Source organism: Biomphalaria glabrata, chromosome 1 (assembly GCF_947242115.1).
Source record: "Biomphalaria glabrata chromosome 1, xgBioGlab47.1, whole genome shotgun sequence".
NCBI classification, from domain to species: domain Eukaryota; kingdom Metazoa; phylum Mollusca; class Gastropoda; family Planorbidae; genus Biomphalaria; species Biomphalaria glabrata.
In genome coordinates, this window is record NC_074711.1 from 28,422,182 (window position 1) to 28,443,789 (window position 21,608).

The 21,608-nt window shown below is 33.3% G+C and overlaps 2 protein-coding genes across 2 annotated transcripts in view; both read left to right on the forward strand.

Annotated features, from left to right (window-relative positions):
• Positions 1 to 8,897, forward strand: part of LOC106074993 (mucin-2) — a 40,192-nt gene extending 31,295 nt beyond the window's left edge. Inside the window, exons 36-47 of the mRNA XM_056045178.1 lie at positions 1,134 to 1,321; positions 2,225 to 2,380; positions 3,818 to 3,983; positions 4,128 to 4,241; positions 4,629 to 4,672; positions 6,449 to 6,524; positions 6,645 to 6,782; positions 7,256 to 7,302; positions 7,505 to 7,629; positions 7,747 to 7,902; positions 8,375 to 8,582; positions 8,791 to 8,897. Of these exons, the coding sequence (XP_055901153.1) occupies positions 1,134 to 1,321; positions 2,225 to 2,380; positions 3,818 to 3,983; positions 4,128 to 4,241; positions 4,629 to 4,672; positions 6,449 to 6,524; positions 6,645 to 6,782; positions 7,256 to 7,302; positions 7,505 to 7,629; positions 7,747 to 7,902; positions 8,375 to 8,582; positions 8,791 to 8,792 (1,420 nt within the window). The 3' untranslated portion in view covers positions 8,793 to 8,897. The remainder of the gene's footprint in view (positions 1 to 1,133; positions 1,322 to 2,224; positions 2,381 to 3,817; positions 3,984 to 4,127; positions 4,242 to 4,628; positions 4,673 to 6,448; positions 6,525 to 6,644; positions 6,783 to 7,255; positions 7,303 to 7,504; positions 7,630 to 7,746; positions 7,903 to 8,374; positions 8,583 to 8,790) is intronic.
• Positions 8,898 to 19,431: 10,534 nt separating this feature from the next.
• Positions 19,432 to 21,608, forward strand: part of LOC106063549 (SCO-spondin-like) — a 55,786-nt gene continuing 53,609 nt past the window's right edge. Inside the window, exon 1 of the mRNA XM_056003813.1 lies at positions 19,432 to 19,925. Within this exon, the coding sequence (XP_055859788.1) occupies positions 19,852 to 19,925 (74 nt within the window). The 5' untranslated portion in view covers positions 19,432 to 19,851. The remainder of the gene's footprint in view (positions 19,926 to 21,608) is intronic.

Genomic DNA, 21,608 nt, shown 5'->3' on the forward strand with positions numbered 1-21,608 from the left:
CTCATCCCCCATATTTAGTGCTGATGGAAACAAACTTCTCACAGACAAGGAAGATATACACTTGTTCGCTGGGCTGAACACTTTAGTTCCGTCCTTAACTTTTCAGCAAGCATTAGCGCCGAAGCCATTGCACGCCTGAAACAAGTCCCAATAAACCATATTCCACTCAAATGCATACTAAATAGATTTTTTTCTTTAAAAAAAAGTAAAGATTTATTTTGTAAATGTATGCAGTTAGTATGACAGAATTCTAAAGTACCTCACTTAGTAATACAATTTGCAAAAAATCTAAAACCATTTGCATAAATGTGTTAAAAATATGGTAAATATGTATCACCATTACTAAAAAGTCTCCCGTGTTTTTTTTTTTACTAATAACAGTGAATATTTGTAAAAATGGTGTATTTTTATTTTAAAAAATGCTTGCATAGCGGATTTTAAAAATTCAATTTTTCGCTTTTAGAAAAGATAAAAGTAGCATTTGCATCAAAAATTTGAAAGGTCTAAAATATCATCATGTCAGATTTTCAATATCTTTTGTAGTTTAAGAGACCTAAATTTAAAGGGCAGACAGACAGACCACACAAAACTTACGGGGGCCGCTAAAAAAGAATATTTCCTTTTTGAAATACTCTAAATAGATAAATGTATTTTTACTCTTACATATTCGGACATTCTAACAATAAATATTCAAATATTTGTTTTTAGCTCTTGTAATGAATATTTACTAGTTTTTAATGTAGCAGAAAAAGAATTCATTTTGAAATGAATATTTACTAGCTTGTGATGTTGCAGAAAAAGAATTCATTTTGAAATGAATATTTACTAGCTTGTGATGTTGCAGAAAAAGAATTCATTTTGAAATGAATATTTACTAGCTTGTGATGTTGCAGAAAAAGAATTCATTTTGAAATGAATATTTACTAGCTTGTGATGTTGCAGAAAAAGAATTCATTTTGAAATGAATATTTACTAGCTTGTGATGTTGCAGAAAAAGAATTCATTTTGAAATGAATATTTACTAGCTTGTGATGTTGCAGAAAAAGAAGAATTCATTTTGAAATTCTCTAAATAGATAAATGTATTTTTACTCTTACAAATTCTAACAAAAAATATTTAATTTTTTTTTTTAGCTCTTGCAAGGAATATTTACTAGTTTGTGATGTAGCAGAAGAAGAGTGTGCTAAATGCCCAGAACCAATAGTTCAATGTGTGGGAGACTGCAATAATGCTTTTACATCAGTAACATTTAATGAAGATGGTGTTCCTGATCACTGTTTCAATTCTTCTGTCCCATGTGTACCAGATGGCTGCTCTACTAGTAAGATACCTAAAATTACAGCATCATATGTCTGTGCTGTTGTTGTTTTTTATTCATTAAGTTTCATTGAGTTACTCTCAGTTAAGTATCAAATCAAATTTTCTAGACTAGACTATCCAGAACTGCACATTCAACTGGTAATGATAATCGATTTTCGTAGGGAAAAGAAGGAAAATGATATTGTTTCTGTAGCTGGAGAGTCTATTGAAATTGTGCTAACCTTTAAATACCTTGGTACTATCCTAGACAATAAACTAAATTTTACTGCAAATACTGATTATATCAGCAAAAAAGGGCAGCAAAGATTACCACTACTAAGAAAACTGTCCTCGTTTAATGTTAGCGAAAAGGCCTTGGCTATGTTTTATCATGCTCATATCTGCAATATTTTAAGTTTCAATATCACTGCCTGGTATGGCAATCTGAGCATTAAAAATAAAAATAAACTTTATAGAATCCTAAATGCTGCTGGTAAGATCAGTGGCAAAAAACAAAACCCATTTGGGCAGTTGTTTGAGACAAACATCTATAAAAAAGCTAACAAGATCCTCGAAATATAGAATCAACCTTTGTGTCAGGATTTTGTGATTCTACCATCACAAAAGAGATACAAGACACTGATAGCAAAGACAAACAGACACAAACACTCTTTTGTTCCCCTGGCAATCAAATCATTAAATAAGAACAATCTGGTATAAACTTTGTCACATGTAAATTATGAGTGAGTCTGTGTGAATGTACACTTTGGTTTCTTATAGTTATAATGTTTTTTGTTTGGTGTAGTGCACCAATTGTAAGACAAATTTCCATACAGACAATAAAGATTATAATATTATTATTATTAAAGTATAGATAACAACCGCTATGTATACATTTTTTCTCTTTGATTATCTCATTCTCCAGCTCCTCATCAGTGTCCAGGTCCTTGGTCAGGATGGACACCATGTTCAAGCACTTGTCAAAAGTTCCGTAACCGAACTTGTGGTAGTGATTGTGATGCTGACTGTGTTACCTCCTATAATCTGACTGACTCCCAGTCTTGTGACATCTGTGTAACAGGTACATTTATGTAGTCTTTTATTTTTTAAAGGGACATGGTTGCTGTTAATAGCTAGATGATCAAAGACTCAACAAACACTTTTGGGTAATCAACTAAAACGAAGGGTACTTTAATAGTTAACAAGTTGCATTCCTGGCTGCCTCCATATTGCATGGAATCATAACAAACTATAAAACTCAAGGGAGACTACTCCAAAAAATAAGCATCATTTTAAGCATTAGACTTAATGTTCTTAACTAACAGTTGCTTAATGGTAAGCCACTTGGCTTCTGAACTGAGAGATTTTGTATTCAAATCTCAGTGAAGACTGGGATTTGGAATTTCTGGATATTTTTGGGGCCCATTAGTCCACTCTTATCTAATGGGTATTTACATTAGTTATGGATAAGTAAAAGTGGTTGGTCATTGTGCTGGCACTCTTGTAAACAGTGGGCCATAGAACTCAATGGCCTTTACACCATCTATCCCAATAGTTCTCAAGTGTGGTTTGCAGACCCGCAAGGGTCTGTGAGACAACCTTAGGGTGTTTGAAGAAAGATGAAAATTGTATAATTTTTTTTTCCAAAAGTCACTTTATTTGATTAGATAATTTTGATAATAATAAACTTGTGCCTAATTACTGTTCAATTTGAATATAACATACTATTCTATTCCAAAGATTTAAGACATTCTTCATGATTTAAGACATTCTTCATCTGGGTATTACCAACTGTGTGCTGAACCCTTTTGTTTGTGAATAAACTTAGATTTCAATGACACATTAATAGATATAAAAAAAAAAAAGCAGCTTACTAGATATAGTGAAATATCCACAAATGAGGAACTTAACCCAATGATTGAACAAGGATACCATGAATTCTGATTACAAAAACAGATTCCAATTTTATATCCTGCATTATAAGTCATTGTTAAGATGATGTTTATTGCTTACAAGTCCTATGATTTGGTACAACATGGGTTCATTGCCATAATGAACCTCATCACAAATTAAAAAAAAACTGACTAGAAGTTTGTGCTCTTGGACATTTGAGGTTGCTACTTACAAACATTAAGCCAGACATAAATACTTTCATAAAATTTCATAAACATCATCCAAGTCATTATTTTTTTATAATTTTATGTTAATATTATAAACTCAATAAACAATCATTCAAAAAGAACTGCCTAATTTGATAACAATGATTTGATTATCTCTCTACTTATTTGACCCCTCCTAAATTACAGATGATAAAATAAATAATATTTTCTTTCTTACATTGATTAAATTAAATTAGAGATTATTTATTAATAAATTAATTAGAGTTCAAAATAGTATTTCATGATTTGCATGTGTATGTATGTTGCGATTTTTTTAGTTATGTGCTTCTGTGTATTTTGTTTTTATATTTTAATTAATGCAATGTAATTGTGTAACATAAATCAATTTTACCTTGCAGTAACCACAGGTCCAATATGTGATGATAATGAAGTTCCTGCTTGTGTCAGCAAGTATGATGAATGCATAGAATCTTGTGCTGTGTATAGGAAGAACTCCACTTGTGATTCTCTTTTGGATGATATTACTTGTGTTGAAAAATGCCAATGCAAAGATGGTTATAGGAGGTTAGTTATCTAATTAAATATAGTATCTTTTAGTTGTTTTTTCAAAATTATGAGAAAGAGTTAATGTGTACAATATATGTAATGTAATGTAAAAATGTCAAACAGCAAAAAAATTAAAACAAATTTATCTTGCTCAACTCACAGGAATGCATTTGGTGATTGTGTGAAACTTACAGAATGTGAGTGTTATAAAGACAGTGGAAGCTCTACCCCAATACCACAAACTTACATTGTAAACATTAGTAAATGTGGCTACTGGTAAGAGTTTGATACAAAGAAATGAATTACTTCAATAGTATCTTTTCTTCATAAATTAAATGTATAACGTATTAACATCCTCTTACATGATCATATGCAAATATACATAATTATAAAAGAAGTATTTTCAAACTGAAACAAAATGATCAAATGCTTTTAAAAAATCTTTTAATACCCTTAGATCTTAATCTCATGCAACACTACAAAATGTGTTTTAAAATATTTACTTCAATCTGAAAGTTAATTGCTAATTTTATTTTTTTATTTTTTTTTCAATTTCTCACTACTAATTATAATAAGTAGTTTTTTTTAGTATTGAGTAGTATCAATATTTATTTAATATGATCTTATCTTAACTGGCAACATTAATTTTATCTTAAACTTCAGCTTATGTAACGAAGCTGGATACAGTTGTAAGGAGCGTGAAGGCTGTAAGTAACTTGATTGTTTGTGCTAATTATCTAATTGTAAACACACACAAATCCTATTCTTGTATATATGTGTATATATATATATATATATATTTACATATATATATTTTTATCTCAAAAACGGCTTTAATGATTTTCTTTAAAATTTCAACATATATATATATATATATAAATGAGAAAAAATTTCTCAATTATTGGCCACAATGGAAAAACTCAAAGTCGATCATTATGTCACTTTGAAAATGATTCATTATCGAAAAATTAATTTTGGCTACAATGTTTTATGAATGTAAATTTTCCATGATGTCAAAGGGAAAAAAATTTTACACTGCTTACATCACTAGGCTTACAGCAGTACACTAAAACATTTCTTTGCAACGAATCAATGGGCCTAATTAAACATTTGCGCACCATTGTATTGTAGATTGATTTATTATGGAACTATAGAAAAGAAATAATGAAACTAAATTTGTCGATGTATGATTAGTTACTGTGCTTTAAGTGCTTTATAAACTGTTTACACTTTAATTCCGCAGAGACGTGTAGGTAGCTTTTACTCAGTTGTTTTTTTTGCTTGTGAATTATTACAATATGTTAAAGCTTCGAAATCTACTGTCTTGTACCACAACAAAGGAAATGGTCATAACAAAGCTTCTCTTCACCTTTCTTGCTCACATTAGACATGATATCTTGTTTGTTTGATGCCGCCTCTTTAACTATAAACCTTGGTAAAACCCTGGCATGAGCTTCTTAGAGTCTGACAGTCCCGCTGGGGGCCAAACATATGTGAAAGGCAATCTTTTTAGTGAGCTTAAAGTTGATCGTCGTAACAGAGATGCCCCACAGAAATGCTTCTTTAGAAAACTAATGCAATGTTTTTAAGTCTCTCTAGAAAAAAAGTGTCATTTTACTTTATTACAAAGTTCATGTTTTACCCTATTACGTAGAGATTTTGCATCACTCGATGTTTCGTAGTAAAGACTTAGTAATACTAATTGCAATATTAATGTTTTAACATAACCATTGAGATGTTACACTGCACTTTCTTCCACGCCAATAATAGCCCAATACTTTTAGGCAATGTAAATGACTCATCGTATCTTACCTTATGGAATACAGAGGTTACTTCAAAATAGATTATTATTACGTCCTATGCGTGTTCTGTATGGTGACTTAAGATCGAGACTTTCTAATCACCATGCACATTGACATTTAGAACTAAAACAACATGAAAGCAACTTTTCGAATTGTGAATCTTTACCCAATCCAAATTAAGTAAATATATTTCCTCAACAAATTATTCAAACAAGTGAGGCTCGTTCACCTGATACTTTATATATATATATATATATATATATATAAAGAGAGATGGGCACAGATTGATTGGACTGGAAGAATTATATGTATGTGTGTATAAAAGCTATCTTATAAATCTGCAATTAGATATTTTACCTTAGATTAAATCACCATGTGAGCCTAAGTATTTTTTTTATTGTAAGAATTAATAAGAATACACCATAACAATCTTTATTAAAGCCTTTTAATATATATATATATATATGTGAGGTATCTCTATGACTATATTTTCTTTAAAAATTTCTCTCCTTGATATAAAATAAAGACTTATATTTCAATCATGCTTTGTAATCTAAATTTTAATGTTTCTTGAAATCTAACTTATTTAATTTTTGTTGTATTTACAACTTGTTTAGGATATGTAACAGAAAATTAAAAATTCTGTTTAGTGCCTGTAATACTTTGATGTTGTTTATGCAGGTTGTGAGATACAAGAATGGACTGAATGGTCACCATGTGATGTAACTTGTGGAACAGGATCACGTTCAAGACAAAGGTAACTGAAAAGCTTCAGCAATAATAGTTGTTATTTTTTCAGTGTTTTAAATACTAGTCATACTTTAGAACCAGAAAATTTTAAGTTTGACTAGAATAAATATCTTGATTTTCTTTCTAGAAAAATATTAGGCGATAGTTGTTCAAAAAGTGAACAAAGTTCAGAAAGTAAAGTATGTCAACCTGGTGAATGTCCTTGTTTCTACAACGGACAATTCTGGGAAGCAGGAAAAGTTGTTACTGACAAATGCCAGGAATGGTAATTTAATATTCTTGAATATTATTTAATTGTAATAGACTTAGTAAATATGTCTATTTGATTAAGAATGAGCTTTATGTTTCTCATTAAACTGTTATTGGAAAATAAATGTATAGAAGTTTGTAAATTCTTTTATTTGTAGTTTAATTTTAGTTAATTTGAATACTACTTATCAAAAGTTAAAAATAAAGAAGAAAATTCTGCAGTCTTTTAAATGACTATTTAATCTATATAAAACTCAATGTGTATTTTGTTCTTTTAATATTTTCCTTAGTAGGTTTAATATTTAAAAGTAACACCTTCACTTAACTTTTCATTTATTAAACACAAAAAAAGGAATAGAAATATTTGTATGAGATTGAAAGGGGTAGCGATCTTTTTGAAATTGTAGCAATAAATAAGAATGTAAAACTCCTTTTAGGTTATAAATAGCTGTAAGAATAGTTAAAGTGTTTGTATAAATTTAATTGCAGCACTTGTCGCAACGGTGAAGTAAACTGTTTGGAAATCCTCAACTTAGGTAATTTGTTCTTACTCTTTTTATTACAATAAGCTATAGAAATGATTAATTTATATGACAGTAAAAAGATAATATGGATTTACATTAGATATACATATATATATGATTTTCATTTGTATGATAGAAATAATTAGTTCTTTCTTCTTCTTAAAAGTAAAATACTGAATATTTCTAAACATTTTCTTTATTTTATATGCAACAGGCAATGAAGTATGGCCCAATGATGAATGTACAGAGAAATGTTATTGCAACACCAACGGAACTATGGAATGCTCCTACAGTCAGGAATATGCTGAATGTAGAGATGTCATTGATAACTGTGACCTTGTAAGTACAGTTTTAGCTAGATTGCAATGAGATCAGAAACTAAACTAAAGCAAGAAGTAAATACAAATGCAATACTGGTCATTGATTGAAGACAGTAGTAATATCTTTTGTTCCTAGACCACCAATGTCCTTGAAGATACTGATGATGCATGCTGCAAGCGTTGTGTACCAAAGATGATCCCATGTACTTACAAAGCTGAGAGTAGTGTTATGCTTAACATCACAACTGAAGACAATGGTCTCTGCGTCTCTGTTGAACCTCAAGAAGTTGGCGTAAGTGAATTTTATTTATAAACAATCAGGAATTCATGTAAAAAAAATACACAACTTTTATAAAATTAGAAATTAACAATTTTATTTATTAACAATCAGGAATTCATGTAAAAAAAATACACAACTTTTATAAAATTAGAAATTAACTTTTTTTTTTTTTATGCATTTTTAACTAAATTAAAATTTGCTGTTTATATTTTTCTTATTTATTTTATGCTCATTCTAATCATGAGATATCATATTTGGTTAGAAATATTTTTTTTTCTTTCACACAAAAAAAATCTTTATCAGAAATGTAAAGAGATTGCTTGGCCATGTTTTCTCTGAGACAACAAAGCTGTTTTCTCTGTTGTATAATTACTTTGTTTTTTACTTTTTCTATGATGCTATTTAATGATGCCACTTTTTTCTTTTGTTCACTTATTTCATTTGTGATCATTGATTTCTGTTGTATATCTTCATCATGTTGCAGTCCTGCTCTGGAACATGTGGCGTTAGCTCAGACAGTATTGTGAGGACAATGTTCCAGAACGGCAGATTGGAACTCATCACTGCACAGAACTGTGCTTGCTGTAAGGCTTCTATAGAATTCAAATCTGTCAGTTTCAGTTGTGAATATAATGGCCAAGTCCAATATGATGTCAGCTACATATCTGGATGCAACTGTGAACGCTGTGGATGTAAGTCTCTTTGTTGTTATTGACTTATTGTTATCAAGACAAGCACTTTAACTTTGAAAAAAATACTCTTTAATTTCATCTTAATCTCAAACATTAAAAGTTTGAAACCAAAATTTTCACCAAGGGATAAAAAACATTGAAATTCAAATGATAAAGTAAAAACTTAAAGTCAATGAAATATTTATGACTCTTGTTCTTTCTCTTTCAGAATTGACATGTACAGCTCCGCCATTGATACAAATATTATGTTGAATTATGCTTAAAGGAATGTAACATTTTTCAAGTCAATAAAAAAATATGAATAGAAATACATTATTACAGTATGTTGTTGTTTCTTTGTTTATAGCATTTTTATTCAGAATGCATAGCAAATGAAAAAAATAATAATTGTATTTTATTTTAAGCTAAATGCATTTTAAAAAACATTTTTAATACATTTTGACAGTGACATCATAAAATCAAAAAAAAAAAAAAAAAACTATATGCATTGTAAAATACTCTTCAAACATTATGCTTAGTGTAAAAAAAAAAATGGAAAACATAACATAGTGCCTATCAGTGAGCCAATGCAAGGAATCTAATGTTCTCTGTCAGTTATTCAGCAAATACTTTTTTTTAAATGTTAGTTTCATGTCAGGATATGCAAATAAAAAAAAACATAGTTTTTACCAAATAACATTAAAATACTTATATAAATTCTAAAACAAAATAACACAAATTAATATTCTCTAGATTTATAAGTAATCAATAGTTCTCATTACAATGTTTAAAAAAATGGAATAAAAGGAAATAGTAAAAATATTTTAAAAAACAACAAAATTCAATTGTATTCTTCTGTAAGGTTTGTGCAATTCTAGTCACTTGGACTTAGATCATCCCACTCCGTTCGGCACATTGAACTGCAAACTGTCTCCATAAAGACCTGTCACTGGCAATGTCTGCAGCCTATTCCCACCTGGTATCCACTGCTCTGATGACCTCCATGAAAGTGTGGCACCAAGTTGTAGGCCTACCAGGAAGTCCCCGTTTGCGCTTTCCTCGTATGATCGTAACTCTTGATATGCGTAGATCATTGTTCATTTTGTGGGAGAACATGTCCCGAAAACCTCACGCGAGACTCTGTCGCAACCTCATAAAATAGTCGACTCTCATTTTGACATGATATTTCCATGTTTGAAACCCGAGCTCTATAACTTACTCCTAAAATTCTTGTTATGTACACATAGGTATAAGTAATTCAACTTCTTATGTGACTAAAGAGGCCACTCCTTCTTGGAAAGCAATAAAATAGTTACTTTTATTCAAAACTTAAATATACAGACTAGTTACATATATTCTGTGCAGAGGTTAAATGTATTGATTTGGTAAAACACAATACATAGCTAGGGTTACTTTATCCCTACCTGAGACGAACTCCATTTGGTAGCAAGGCTGGAAGGATTAGTCCTCCCGTAGAGCCTTGGCAAGAAACTCGGCTGTTAGGCATAGTGCCTTTAAGCTCCCATAGATGTCAAGTGCTTATTTTGCCCGGTTCTGGCCAAATTTTGATGCCCGATGCCGACACTGTGTAGAGTCAGTGGAAACTGTGACGCATATCTTGCAAGAGTGTCCGCAGCTCCGAGAGCTGTGGGATAGTTTGTCTGCGGTGTCACTTGACGAATAACACCTCTAGTCGATGGCCAGTTTTGGCCCACTGGCCATAGTATGGGCATTACTGGTTAAAAACCAAAATACGCTTACTAAACAAATTCAATAACTTTAATTTCATTTTTATTCCTTTATCTTTTTGAATCGCAAGTCTCTTGTCCTTATAATTTCTTAGACACCTAGCATACATGCTGTTCCGTGTGCCTATAGTGGAAGTGAGATTAAAATATTAAGTAGATATGAAATATTCAGGAATAATTCTAAGTGACATTTTCTAAAGCCAAACTTACCTCAGTCTAGTCATAGCTTGTTATTATTGGGGGGGGGGGCATGTAATCACCGCCGAATCAATATAACTAAGCTATTTATACATTGAAAATGCATAAAGAAATGCAATTCGCAAATCTTACTTTTTCAAAAAATAAAAATCTTCTGAAAGTATCGGGTTTATGGTAACACACGAACACACACACACACTTTTTCCCTCCTGTTCTAGTCAATTAAACTTTAAAATGTTTATTTCAAGATAATTTTTTTAACGAACGTAGTAGGTAACATATGGCCGCATGTAGAGATGTAACAGCTAAATCTAGGCTTATTCGTAATCCTTTGAAAAGAAAATTCAATCCAACAAAGTTCTAAGCATCAGCTGAAATGTATAGTTTAGTTGATCTTTAGAAACAAAAGAGGTTCAGATTAATTATCGTGTGAATGTTTTAAAACAAATTCCGACGAAATGTGAAAAGAAAGAGTTGATTTGTTGGTCAGTGATGAAACAGATATTAGGACCGGCTTTATTTCATTGGAGGCCCAATGAAATGAAATAGAAAAAAAAACTAAAAAAAAAATAAACATGGTTACAGAGACAGTTTATGTGGAAACAAACTCAAAATCAGCCCCCGAAGTGGTCCACTCAGGCAGGTAAAAAGCCGATTTCAGAAACAATATCCGAAAATATGTACTACAAACTATCAACAACTACAACCCTATTTCCGTCGAATGTGTAGTATTGTTAGTTCGATAGTTAGATATTGTTAATACAACAGGATACGGAGATTATTAATATTATTATTACATTGTTCAAATTCATTTGTATTCACTTAACTGATAGTTAAGAAGATATAATTAAATCTTAGCTGTCACTTACAAAGACAGCATCACGAATGAAGAGATTAGAAACAAGATTTATACAGCAATTGGACCCCACGATGACCTGCTAACCACCGTCAAAAAACGTAAATTCAATCTCCATGGCCACATCACAAAATCCTCTGGACTAGCAAAGACCTTTCTTCAGAGAACAGTACCCGGAAGAAGATGAATAGGAAGTCAAAGAAAGAGATGGGAAGACAACGTCAAAGAATGGACAGGCCTATCAGTGAATGAAATTCTATCAAAGGCAAAGAACAGAGAGGAATGGAAAAAGACGGTTGACAGATCTTGTGTGGTGCCCCAGACCAAGGGATAGGTGAAGGTGAAGTTCAATGTGACCCTGACCTATCTGATGTTATTTAATGATTATCTGATTGATTTAATTGTTTTGTAAAGGGCTAATCTCTAATTGAAAATTTCAACAAAAAAACTCCCCCCCCCCCCAAAAAAAAAAAAAAACTTTTCCGTGATAATTTCTGTGAAAAAAGCATAGATGCCTTGAGGATTTCATCATTTTAGGCTAATACACCTGACATCCGGTAATAATCGTCCAGAAGTCCATTCTTAAGATGAAGATGTTCCGGAGACGTCACAGAAAGAGTTTATTGAACTCATTGATAGCGATGAAGCTAAAAATAATTTATGTTAGTTAAAAATTTCTGAATCATTGTTTGCAGTCAGATCCCATTCTGTCTGAGATGTATTGCGCCACATGTCTTTGCTAAACAAATGTTTCCAGCTTATCAATTATTAAGTCTAAATTAAGAATTAGAAGATCACCTTCGTTGTATTATTTGAAAATCCCTGATATAATGAAACAGAAACAAGCTCATTTTTCGCTTTAACGTTGGCGTGTTTACAAATATAAGTGCAACAATATTTTTGTAACAATTAAGCAGCATTTATCAAATTTTTCATGTAGCACCTCCCCCAAAACGAAAAAAAAAATGGTTGCACCCCCCCCCTTAGGCAAAAAGGAAAACTATGTAAGCTCTTTAGATAGTTAGTAGCCTGTTTGGTATACTAGAAATACTCGGAGATAGTATTGGAGATGCAGTACGTTCCCCCTCCATCTAACAAAGAGGTCTGATTTTGCAATACAAAGATATAGCTATGTTTAGTTTGTAACAATAAAAATGCATAATGGATTTAAGATTTTGATTACGATTTTTATAACATTAGCAAAATCCCGTTTATGAAGTAAAACAATTTTACAGTTGGGGTTTCGCTGCCTATTGGGGAATTGTATTGGGGCCTTATGGAAGAAAAGAGGTTGAGAACCGCTGTATAAAAAGCGGTGATGAAATGAATGCCCGAGCATTAGCTGTGATCGGAACGTTGTCGCCCACACATCAGTTCCCCCTCTCACGCAGCTGATGTAGACAAAAGGAGCGGCAAGTGCCGATACAGTTTGGGGCAGTTGGGGCTCTACCACGGTGTGAGTGCTGCAAACTGCTAAAAAAAGGCTACGTAGTGGCGTAGCTAGGGTGGGGGAGGAGGGGGGAGAATTTGAAGATTCCCCGGGCACCCACTTGATATTACTTCATTGTTATATAAACTTGCTTTTCACGTTGTTATTTAGGTTAGTGTCCCTGTTGTATGTATTCCACACAGATTATTAACTCTTTCTGTTCGTGGTTACTCTCAATTTCAAGGAGTAGCGCTGACTAGTGCCGTGTAACTCTCAGAAAGTAGTAGTTTAGTGTAGTTTATTTCATCATCCTTATCATTTAAGAAGAAGCCTGATAAGAGCATTGAAAACAAAGGAGACCATGAACGTTTCGAAGAAAATTATCACTATTCAGATGATTCATACAAATAAAAAAAAAAATTACAGAATTTGATGAAGTTACGAAACACCACTTACATGGAATCGAATATGGGAAGACACATTATTTTTCACCAGAAACTCAAAATGAGTTAATTAACTTGATGGGCAATAACGTTTGGGAATCAATTGTTGGGAAAGTCAAGCAAGTTTGTTACTTTTCTCTGCTGCTTGATTCCACTTACTTTGAAATTTTGAAACCTGATGGACAACATTGTGAAGAGCTTGTTCTGAAAACTCTTAAAGACATTGGACTAGACTTTGATCTGTGCAGAGGTCAAGCCTATGATAACGCAGCCACAATGAGTGGCCATCTGTCTGGCCTGCAGAAACGTCTCTAAGACATAAATCCAAAGGCAACATTTCTGAACTGTAATAATCACTCTCTCAACCTGGCGGCTCTTCATTCTGCTGAGATAGATCCAGCAATTGTCACCTTCATTTGGAACTGTATGTGAATTGTTCAACTTTTTCCAATTCACTTAAGAGATGGGCCAAACTGAAAGAAGCTGGAGCCTGGAGTTTTAAAAAGGAGGGTAACACAAGGTGGTCCGCAAGAGAAGAAGCTACTTCGCAGTTTCCTTGCGTCTCGACAAAATCATCAAGCTGTTGGAGAAACTTTCTGAATCAACAACTGAAAGAATGGATACTAGAAGCAGCGCAGTGGAAAATTGTGAATTTTTTGTTTATCTGGAATTCTGGTCAAATCTCCTGCGCCAAATCAATATAGATCAGATGAAACTAGAAAAGTCTGGACTGCACATATGGGAAGCTGCTGAAGAAATTGAAACCCTTTCATGCAAAATGATGAGAAACGGATGAAACTGATCACCCAATCAATCGAAAAAGCAAAAGAAGCTAGTGAATTCTATGGATTTCCTGTAATCAAAATAACCAGAAATAGAAAAGACTTGGTGTGGAGTTGAGTTCTAATGTAGGACTGTCAATAGAACTGCAATTTAAACGTGTTGCAACAAAAGTGCTGGGCAGACTTCATATGGAGATGAAGGACAGATTCCAAAGGCTGGAAAAACCATTTGGACATCTTTGGGTTTCTTCTTGAACCAAGACACCTGTTGGAGTCTATGGATGACGACACGCTGATAAAAAACTGTTTACTTTTTTCTGTTTGATGAAATTTAGGCCAATCGCTTGTTCAATGACATTTATGCACAAGCACTGTTCATCAACAAACCAGTGTCACAATCACCAATCGACATATTGAGGAAGCTGGCTTCATGTAGTAATGATGTGTGCTCAAACCTTGCAATTCTGCTAACTCAGACCACTTGTGGCATGTGAGAGATCATTCTCAAAGCTCAAGTTAATCAAAAACTATCTCAGGAGCACAATGATGCATTGTTTCAATGTCAGTAGAGTCACAAATAAAAGACTGTATCGATGTAAATAAAGTAAATAAATTATAGCTTTTATATAGCGCTACTTTCAAGCTTATAGCATGCTCAGAGCGCTATGGTCCAATCTCATTTGTGGACCAGTGGGGGGAAGGGGTATCTGGGAAAAGGTTTTCCGTGCTGCCGTTAGGCACTTAGTAAATACAACTCTGCTCGAGTCGGGTGTCGAACCTCGAGCCCACTTCATAAGTAACCAAGCCAAGCCAAGTTCAAGCGTACTTAGCCTCTCGGCCACGCTTATAGTTATAGATGCCTTTGCATAAACAGAAAGCATGATGTGAAGCGATATGAATTGAGATTTGTCACTTGTGCATTATTTCGCCAATAAACTCTGTATTCTTCATTAAACGATTCTTAATGATTGTTTCTTGTTAACTTTACTATACTGTACTATACAAATAAGAATGTAGGCTTATATATTTATTAAGTACATTATCTCATGCCATGATACCAGGTCACATTAAATTGTAAAAAGTGGTCAAAGTTAATTGAAACGTTTATCGACTGCATTGCGAAGTTTGTACTAAAAGGTGAAGGAAGATTTATTATTTAATTAGGCATTTATACATATTGGTCGCGAAAACAATACTGAAACCCCATACCTAAAATTAAAAAAAAAAGATTGTAATAGTTCCAACATTAATGTCCATAGACTTTATTATCACGTTGGAAAATAACCCCCCAAAACGAAATACCATCCCCGCGAAAGGGGGGAATTTTGTGACAGTTTTTTTTTCTCTAACTTGTTTATTGTAGGTGAGATTTTGATGTCAAACACTTGCCCCAGCGCAGCCTAGTTTTTTTTTTTAACTAAAACTCCCCTCTTCAATAAAACAAAAAAAAAAAAAAGCGAACGACAGTCACCCAATTCCATGAGCGTAGCCAATGAGGATTGTAAGTTTAACCCCCCATCCACACACACACACTTTTTACACACAAAAACAAAAACAAGAAAAAAAAAACAAATGGTTTGGGCAATAAAAATCTCCTTTTCGATAAAAAAAAATCTAAACCAAACTACAGTTACCAAATTTCATGAGTGTAGACAAGAGGGATTTTGAGGTTAACCACAATACTATCAAAAGAAAAAGGTAAGTTACAGTTACTAAATTTCATAAGTGTAACCAAAAGGGGTTTTTTGGTTACCCTTTGAAACCTTTCCCTTTTCTCCCTCTATATGTGAGCAGGTCAGGCAGGCGCGAGTGGGAGAGAGGACCTATTATCTGCTGCTCAACATTAAAATTTACCTAACAGTAGGCAGATGTTTGCGCTACTGGGTGGGCTCAATCTGTGCACCTCGGTATGGTGACCATGGGGCTAGAGTAGCCTAAGTAACCAGACAACTAACTATATTAACTCAACTAAATGAAAACAAGATAACAAACTTTAGTTTACGATAAATAAAACAAAAAGAAACTTTATTTACACACAAAAATAAATCAATAATAAAAAATAATATATACACTAACTTGACTAACCACTACAACTGAACTCAGCAACTAACTATATAAAACCCTCTAAATCTACGCTACTACAAACACCATAACAAACTAACCAAACCAACTATCTAACACAAACTGATCAAAACAACTATCTAACTAAATCACTAAAACTACTACACTATAGACCTGGATCTACAATAAACACACTACAATAAACTAGTCTAGATCTACAATATCCTACTATTACAACCAACCCGTAACTATAAACAAGAACACCTTGTCCTTAGGCTCAGAACCTTACTATTCACTAAGAACAGAACTGAGAAACAGACTATAAATATAACTAAGCCACTAATAAGGCAACACTACAGAAACAAAAAAACGCTTCCCTAGAATTAGATCTAGAATTAGAATAGATCTACAGAAACAATAACAAAACTATCAATAGCAGAAACAAAATAACACTAGATTCCCTAGAATTAGAATAGACTTCAATAGATCTACAGAAACAATAACAAAACTATCAATAGCAGAAACAAAATAACACTAGATTCCCTAGAATTAGAATAATAGAATAGACTTCAATAGATCTACAGAAACAATAACAAAACTATTAATAGCAGAAACAAAATAACACTAGATTCCCTAGAATTAGAATAATAGAATAGACTTCAATAGATCTACAGAAACAATAACAAAACTATTAATAGCAGAAACAAAATAACACTAGATTCCCTAGAATTAGAATAATAGAATAGACTTCAATAGATCTACAGAAACAATAACAAAACTATCAATAGCAGAAACAAAATAACACTAGATTCCCTAGAATTAGAATAGACTTCAATAGATCTACAGAAACAATAACAAAACTATCAATAGCAGAAACAAAATAACACTAGATTCCCTAGAATTAGAATAGACTTCAATAGATCTACAGAAACAATAACAAAACTATCAATAGCAGAAACAAAATAACACTAGATTCCCTAGAATTAGAATAGACTTCAATAGATCTACAGAAACAATAACAAAACTATCAATAGCAGAAACAAAATAACACTAGATTCCCTAGAATTAGAATAGATCTACAACAGCAATTATAAGCAGCAATATTAGATACAGCAGCATGTATTTCAGCAGTTACACAGCAGGTAAAAGCAACACTGTAATAATAGCCTGCAAAACATAAATGCAAAACTATATTATAAAATATGGGACCCCTCAACTCAAGAAAACATTAAGAAACTAGAACAGACACAAAATAGAGCAGTGCGATTCATAACAAACGAATATTCACATTTGACTAGAGTAACACCTTTAGTAAAATCACTAAATTTAGAAAGCCTTCAGGACAGAAGGCTCAAAAGTAAAGTAGCAATAATACATAAAATACTGAACCATAATATTCAAATACAAAAACAAAATTTAATAAAATACTCTGAAAGACACAAAGATAAAGGCACATTCCTCGTCCCATATGCTAGGACAAATTTGTACAAATACTCCTTCTTCCCTAGTCACGTGCTATTAGAGCATGGAATGGGTTGCCTGAGCTAGCCAGGAAAACCAGAGACTTGGCAGAATTTAAGTCATTGGTTAATATGCATGACTAAATGCATGACGCGTAGGACGTAATCATCTTATTTTTTGAAGTAACGTCTGTATTATATAAGATAAGATAAGATATTCTATTAGGACTGATGGACGCCGCCATCTTCAACACAGCATGTTGCCAACTATTATGACAAATAGTCCAAGTAGAAAATAAAATAATTACCTTACACATAGTATAGATCTAGTAAAAAATATAAAATATTTCTACACTTACAGGCCGTCCCAGGTACAGGAATAAAAATATAATTAGACGACAGACCACAAAGATATTCAGCTGTCACACAGAAAGATATGGTACTGACCACTGGTCAACTGTACACGGAACTGTTTTAAAACAGCGTGGCATCACTTTTTATACACAAAAAGCGGAAGTGCAAATAATAAGTTTGGCACTAGCCTATAAAAATAAAATATATAAAAATATAGCTCTGGGAGCGCAAGCTCACATATAAAAAACTAAAGCAAAATTTCTACCAGTCGCTGAGCTCCATTAATAAAGTGCTTTGAAAAGCAGATTTTTTTTTTACCTAATTTTTTTAACAGAAGAGTTGTAGGATAATGCACTGTACCTCAGAATAGACTTTTTTTTTAGTCCTAAGTAACGAGGAAATATATACTTAGGAGGTTAATAAACAAAATCCTTCCCCCCCCCCCCAAAAAAAAAAAAACGCACACCCCGAAGAAAATCATGGCTAAATTTACAACTCTCTGTCTCTCCCTCTCTCTCCCTCCATCTCTCTCTCTCTCTCTCTCTCTCTCTCTCTCTCTTAATATATATATATATATATATATATGCAGGGCGGACTGGCTATATGGGCATTCGGGCAAATGTCAGGTGGGCCGGTACCTAAATGGGCCGGTAAGGCCACCTAAAGGGCCTCACGAATGTCACTATAGAAAGTATTAAATTTTTGAAAGGTTTATAGCAGCATTTTGTTGCAAAAGGGACCCTCTGAGCATCGTGTTTAAAAAAAAAACTTTAACAGACTCTTACAGTATAAAGCTCATTTTATCTATCACATTTTCCGAATTAATGTAGGCTAATAGCCAACAGCCGTAGTAGGCTTCATCCTTGAAGAGCCCCTACATACGTAGCCATTAACAAGCAACATAACGCTTATATTTCGTATAAAGATATAGAGTTTACTGTGTGCATGCGTTCAGTTATCGATACATTATCAAACTTAACACATTAGTTTTTAGGACAAGTAGAACTAGAGTTGGATGCCTATTATATGACATTCAAGTTTGGAGCCGAATGGAATAGAAATGCCGGGGCCGATTTTGACAGCCAGTCGGCCCCTGTATATATGTGTGTGTGTGTAAGTTAGATAGATAGATAGATAGATAGATAGATAGATAGATAGATAGATAGATAGATAGATAGATAGATAGATAATGAAATGTTTACCCAATATTATTACAATGTGTTTACTCAGCAAAGTACCGTGAACCATGCACTGATCACGTGAAAGCTAGGGATAACTCCAGAACAAGCTACCTACATTAGCGTGTCAGACATTATTGACAATCTCATTAGGCTGACCACAGTTTGTATTCGCAATCTGTGGCCAAACTCATTGTTTTAATCCGTTGATCAGATTTCTTAACTTGCTTTGCTGAACATGACCGTCCTAATTACTTGTTTTTGAATAGCCAAATAATAAGGGCGCGGTAGTAGGGGGGTAGGGGGCGTGAGATGTAAGGACAAGGGGAGGAGGGCAATGAGAAAGAGTCTGAGAGAGAAAACAAAGGGGAAGTTAGAGCTTAGTTGTCAAACAAGCAAGTCCTAAATTGTTCAACATAACTTTAATGGCTATATCGATTAGGTTATAAATGTTTCAACATAGAAAAGTGGTAGGAAAGATGGAGAGACTAGTCACTCATGCATTCAACACAAATACATTTTGAAAATTGATATTACATTTGCATTGTTTCATGGATGAACATTTGGCTGATTATCAAGAAATGGATGTTTGGTCATTGAAGATTTATATAAAAGGAAACTATTTTGAATTTCTGCGACAAAGAGCTCTAAGCTCTTAAAATAAGCACATCTAGCGTGTAGTGTTTATTTTTTCGGATAAAAGTGACTTGAACCCCAACTCAAACACGAAAGTTTTGGTAACTTCTGGCTACAGATAACAAGGCGATCTGCCTAAACCAAGATGCCCTTAACGGCTCTTCTGATTGGGCTCACTTCATGGTTATTGGCTTTCGCCCCTCTCGCAACTGCCGACAGGTTTGTTATGGAAGTATTTTAGGTTCAAATTATTACATGTTTGTAGGTTCCAAGATATCAAATGCCAAAGATTTCTTTTGAGGTTTTATAGGTTTAATTGCTTAAAAGGCTTGTAGGTTTCACTCATCTGCGGTTTTGTTTCGATGTCTATAGATTCTTCATTTTTTAACAACAATAATAATAATGATAATAATAATAATAAGGCTTGTCCAAAAATTTATGAGGAATGCAGTATTTCCCTTGGCTACGCAGCCCCATCTGTGACCTACATTTATTGCCTCATCCAGAGCATGCATAACCATTGTCCGGCGGTGGTCGATTCAGATTTCCCTTTCGCCGTCTGCGTCTGTCCTCGGCAGCGGATTTTCTTTTTAACAATATAAGTGAATATATATTTAAATATACAACGGGAAAACTGGAGGTAAACCGTTATAGGGCATTTTCATACATTTTCATCCATAAATAGCTTTTTGGTGTTTCCGGTGTGCAGACTAAAAGAACTGTTGATAAGCTATGTTTTTTTTTTGTTTTTGCTTTTTTGTTTGACGTTAGATGATAGACGGCAGAATCAAATTCTTCAAACTTTTCCGTTTAGTAAAGTAAAATAGCCTTTTCAAACCTTTAGATAGGCTATATAGGGAAATGATGTAAAAGTCATCTGTGTCTCAGGCCCACGGATAACTAGGGTGTCAGGTGGCAAATACAACGACAAACCGCCTTTAATTTTCCTCGACTAATGCTAGATACCCATGAAAGCTTGGTCGACTCAGGGCCGCCCTTAAGATCCCAAAATTAAAAGTCCCAGTCTTTATCAGGTTTCGAACCCGGGACGACTTGGTTCGGAGCTCTAAATAAAAAGATTTTGGAAAAGCACTTCAAATTTCAGACATTGGTAAAGTTCAAATTAAAAGTGACAAATTATTTATGAATCGTACAGTGCGAAAATTTAATTAAGGACATACCTTATAGTAAGCATAATGTTAAATACAATTTTTTAATATGTTTTTTAATATGTCTCTTATTTCAAGTACCTCAAAGTTGAAAATATTTAATAATACAAGTATAAACTATATGTTTAAACACAGAAGATAGCCCTATTGTTTATTTTGTTTAAGTGGTTTTAAAAAATGCTACTTGGTTTAATTCTTTTACATTTATGTACAAACCTCCTAATGCAGTGAGCAAACATTTTAAGTGAGTGAAAAAACTAAGATAAGATAAGATAATTGTATTGGTCCAAACAAATGGAAATTTAGTTTGAGAAAAACTCTCCACCTTAGCATTACTACTATACCAATATAGATGCAAGCTTTATGTATACATTATTATAGCTTTTATATAGCGCTACTTTCATGCTTATAGCATGCTCAGAGCGCTTTTGGTCCAATCTCATTTGTGGACCAGTTGGGGGGGGGGGGGGGGAGGGGGTATCTTATCTAGGAGTTGGTTTTCCGTGCTGCCTTTAGGCGCTCAGGAAACACAACTCTGCCCCAGCCAACCCAAGTTCAAGCGCACTTGGCCTCTCGACCAGGCTTCTATGTACTTCTCAGAGATGACAAGTGATCTTGAAACACCCTGAATGAAAATGGGATAAAGGAGTTTTTAAATCTTTCTGTTATAGCCTTAACAGAGAGGAGACGACCTCTTCGTCTGATGTAATTGGGGTTTAATGGGTGCTGATTG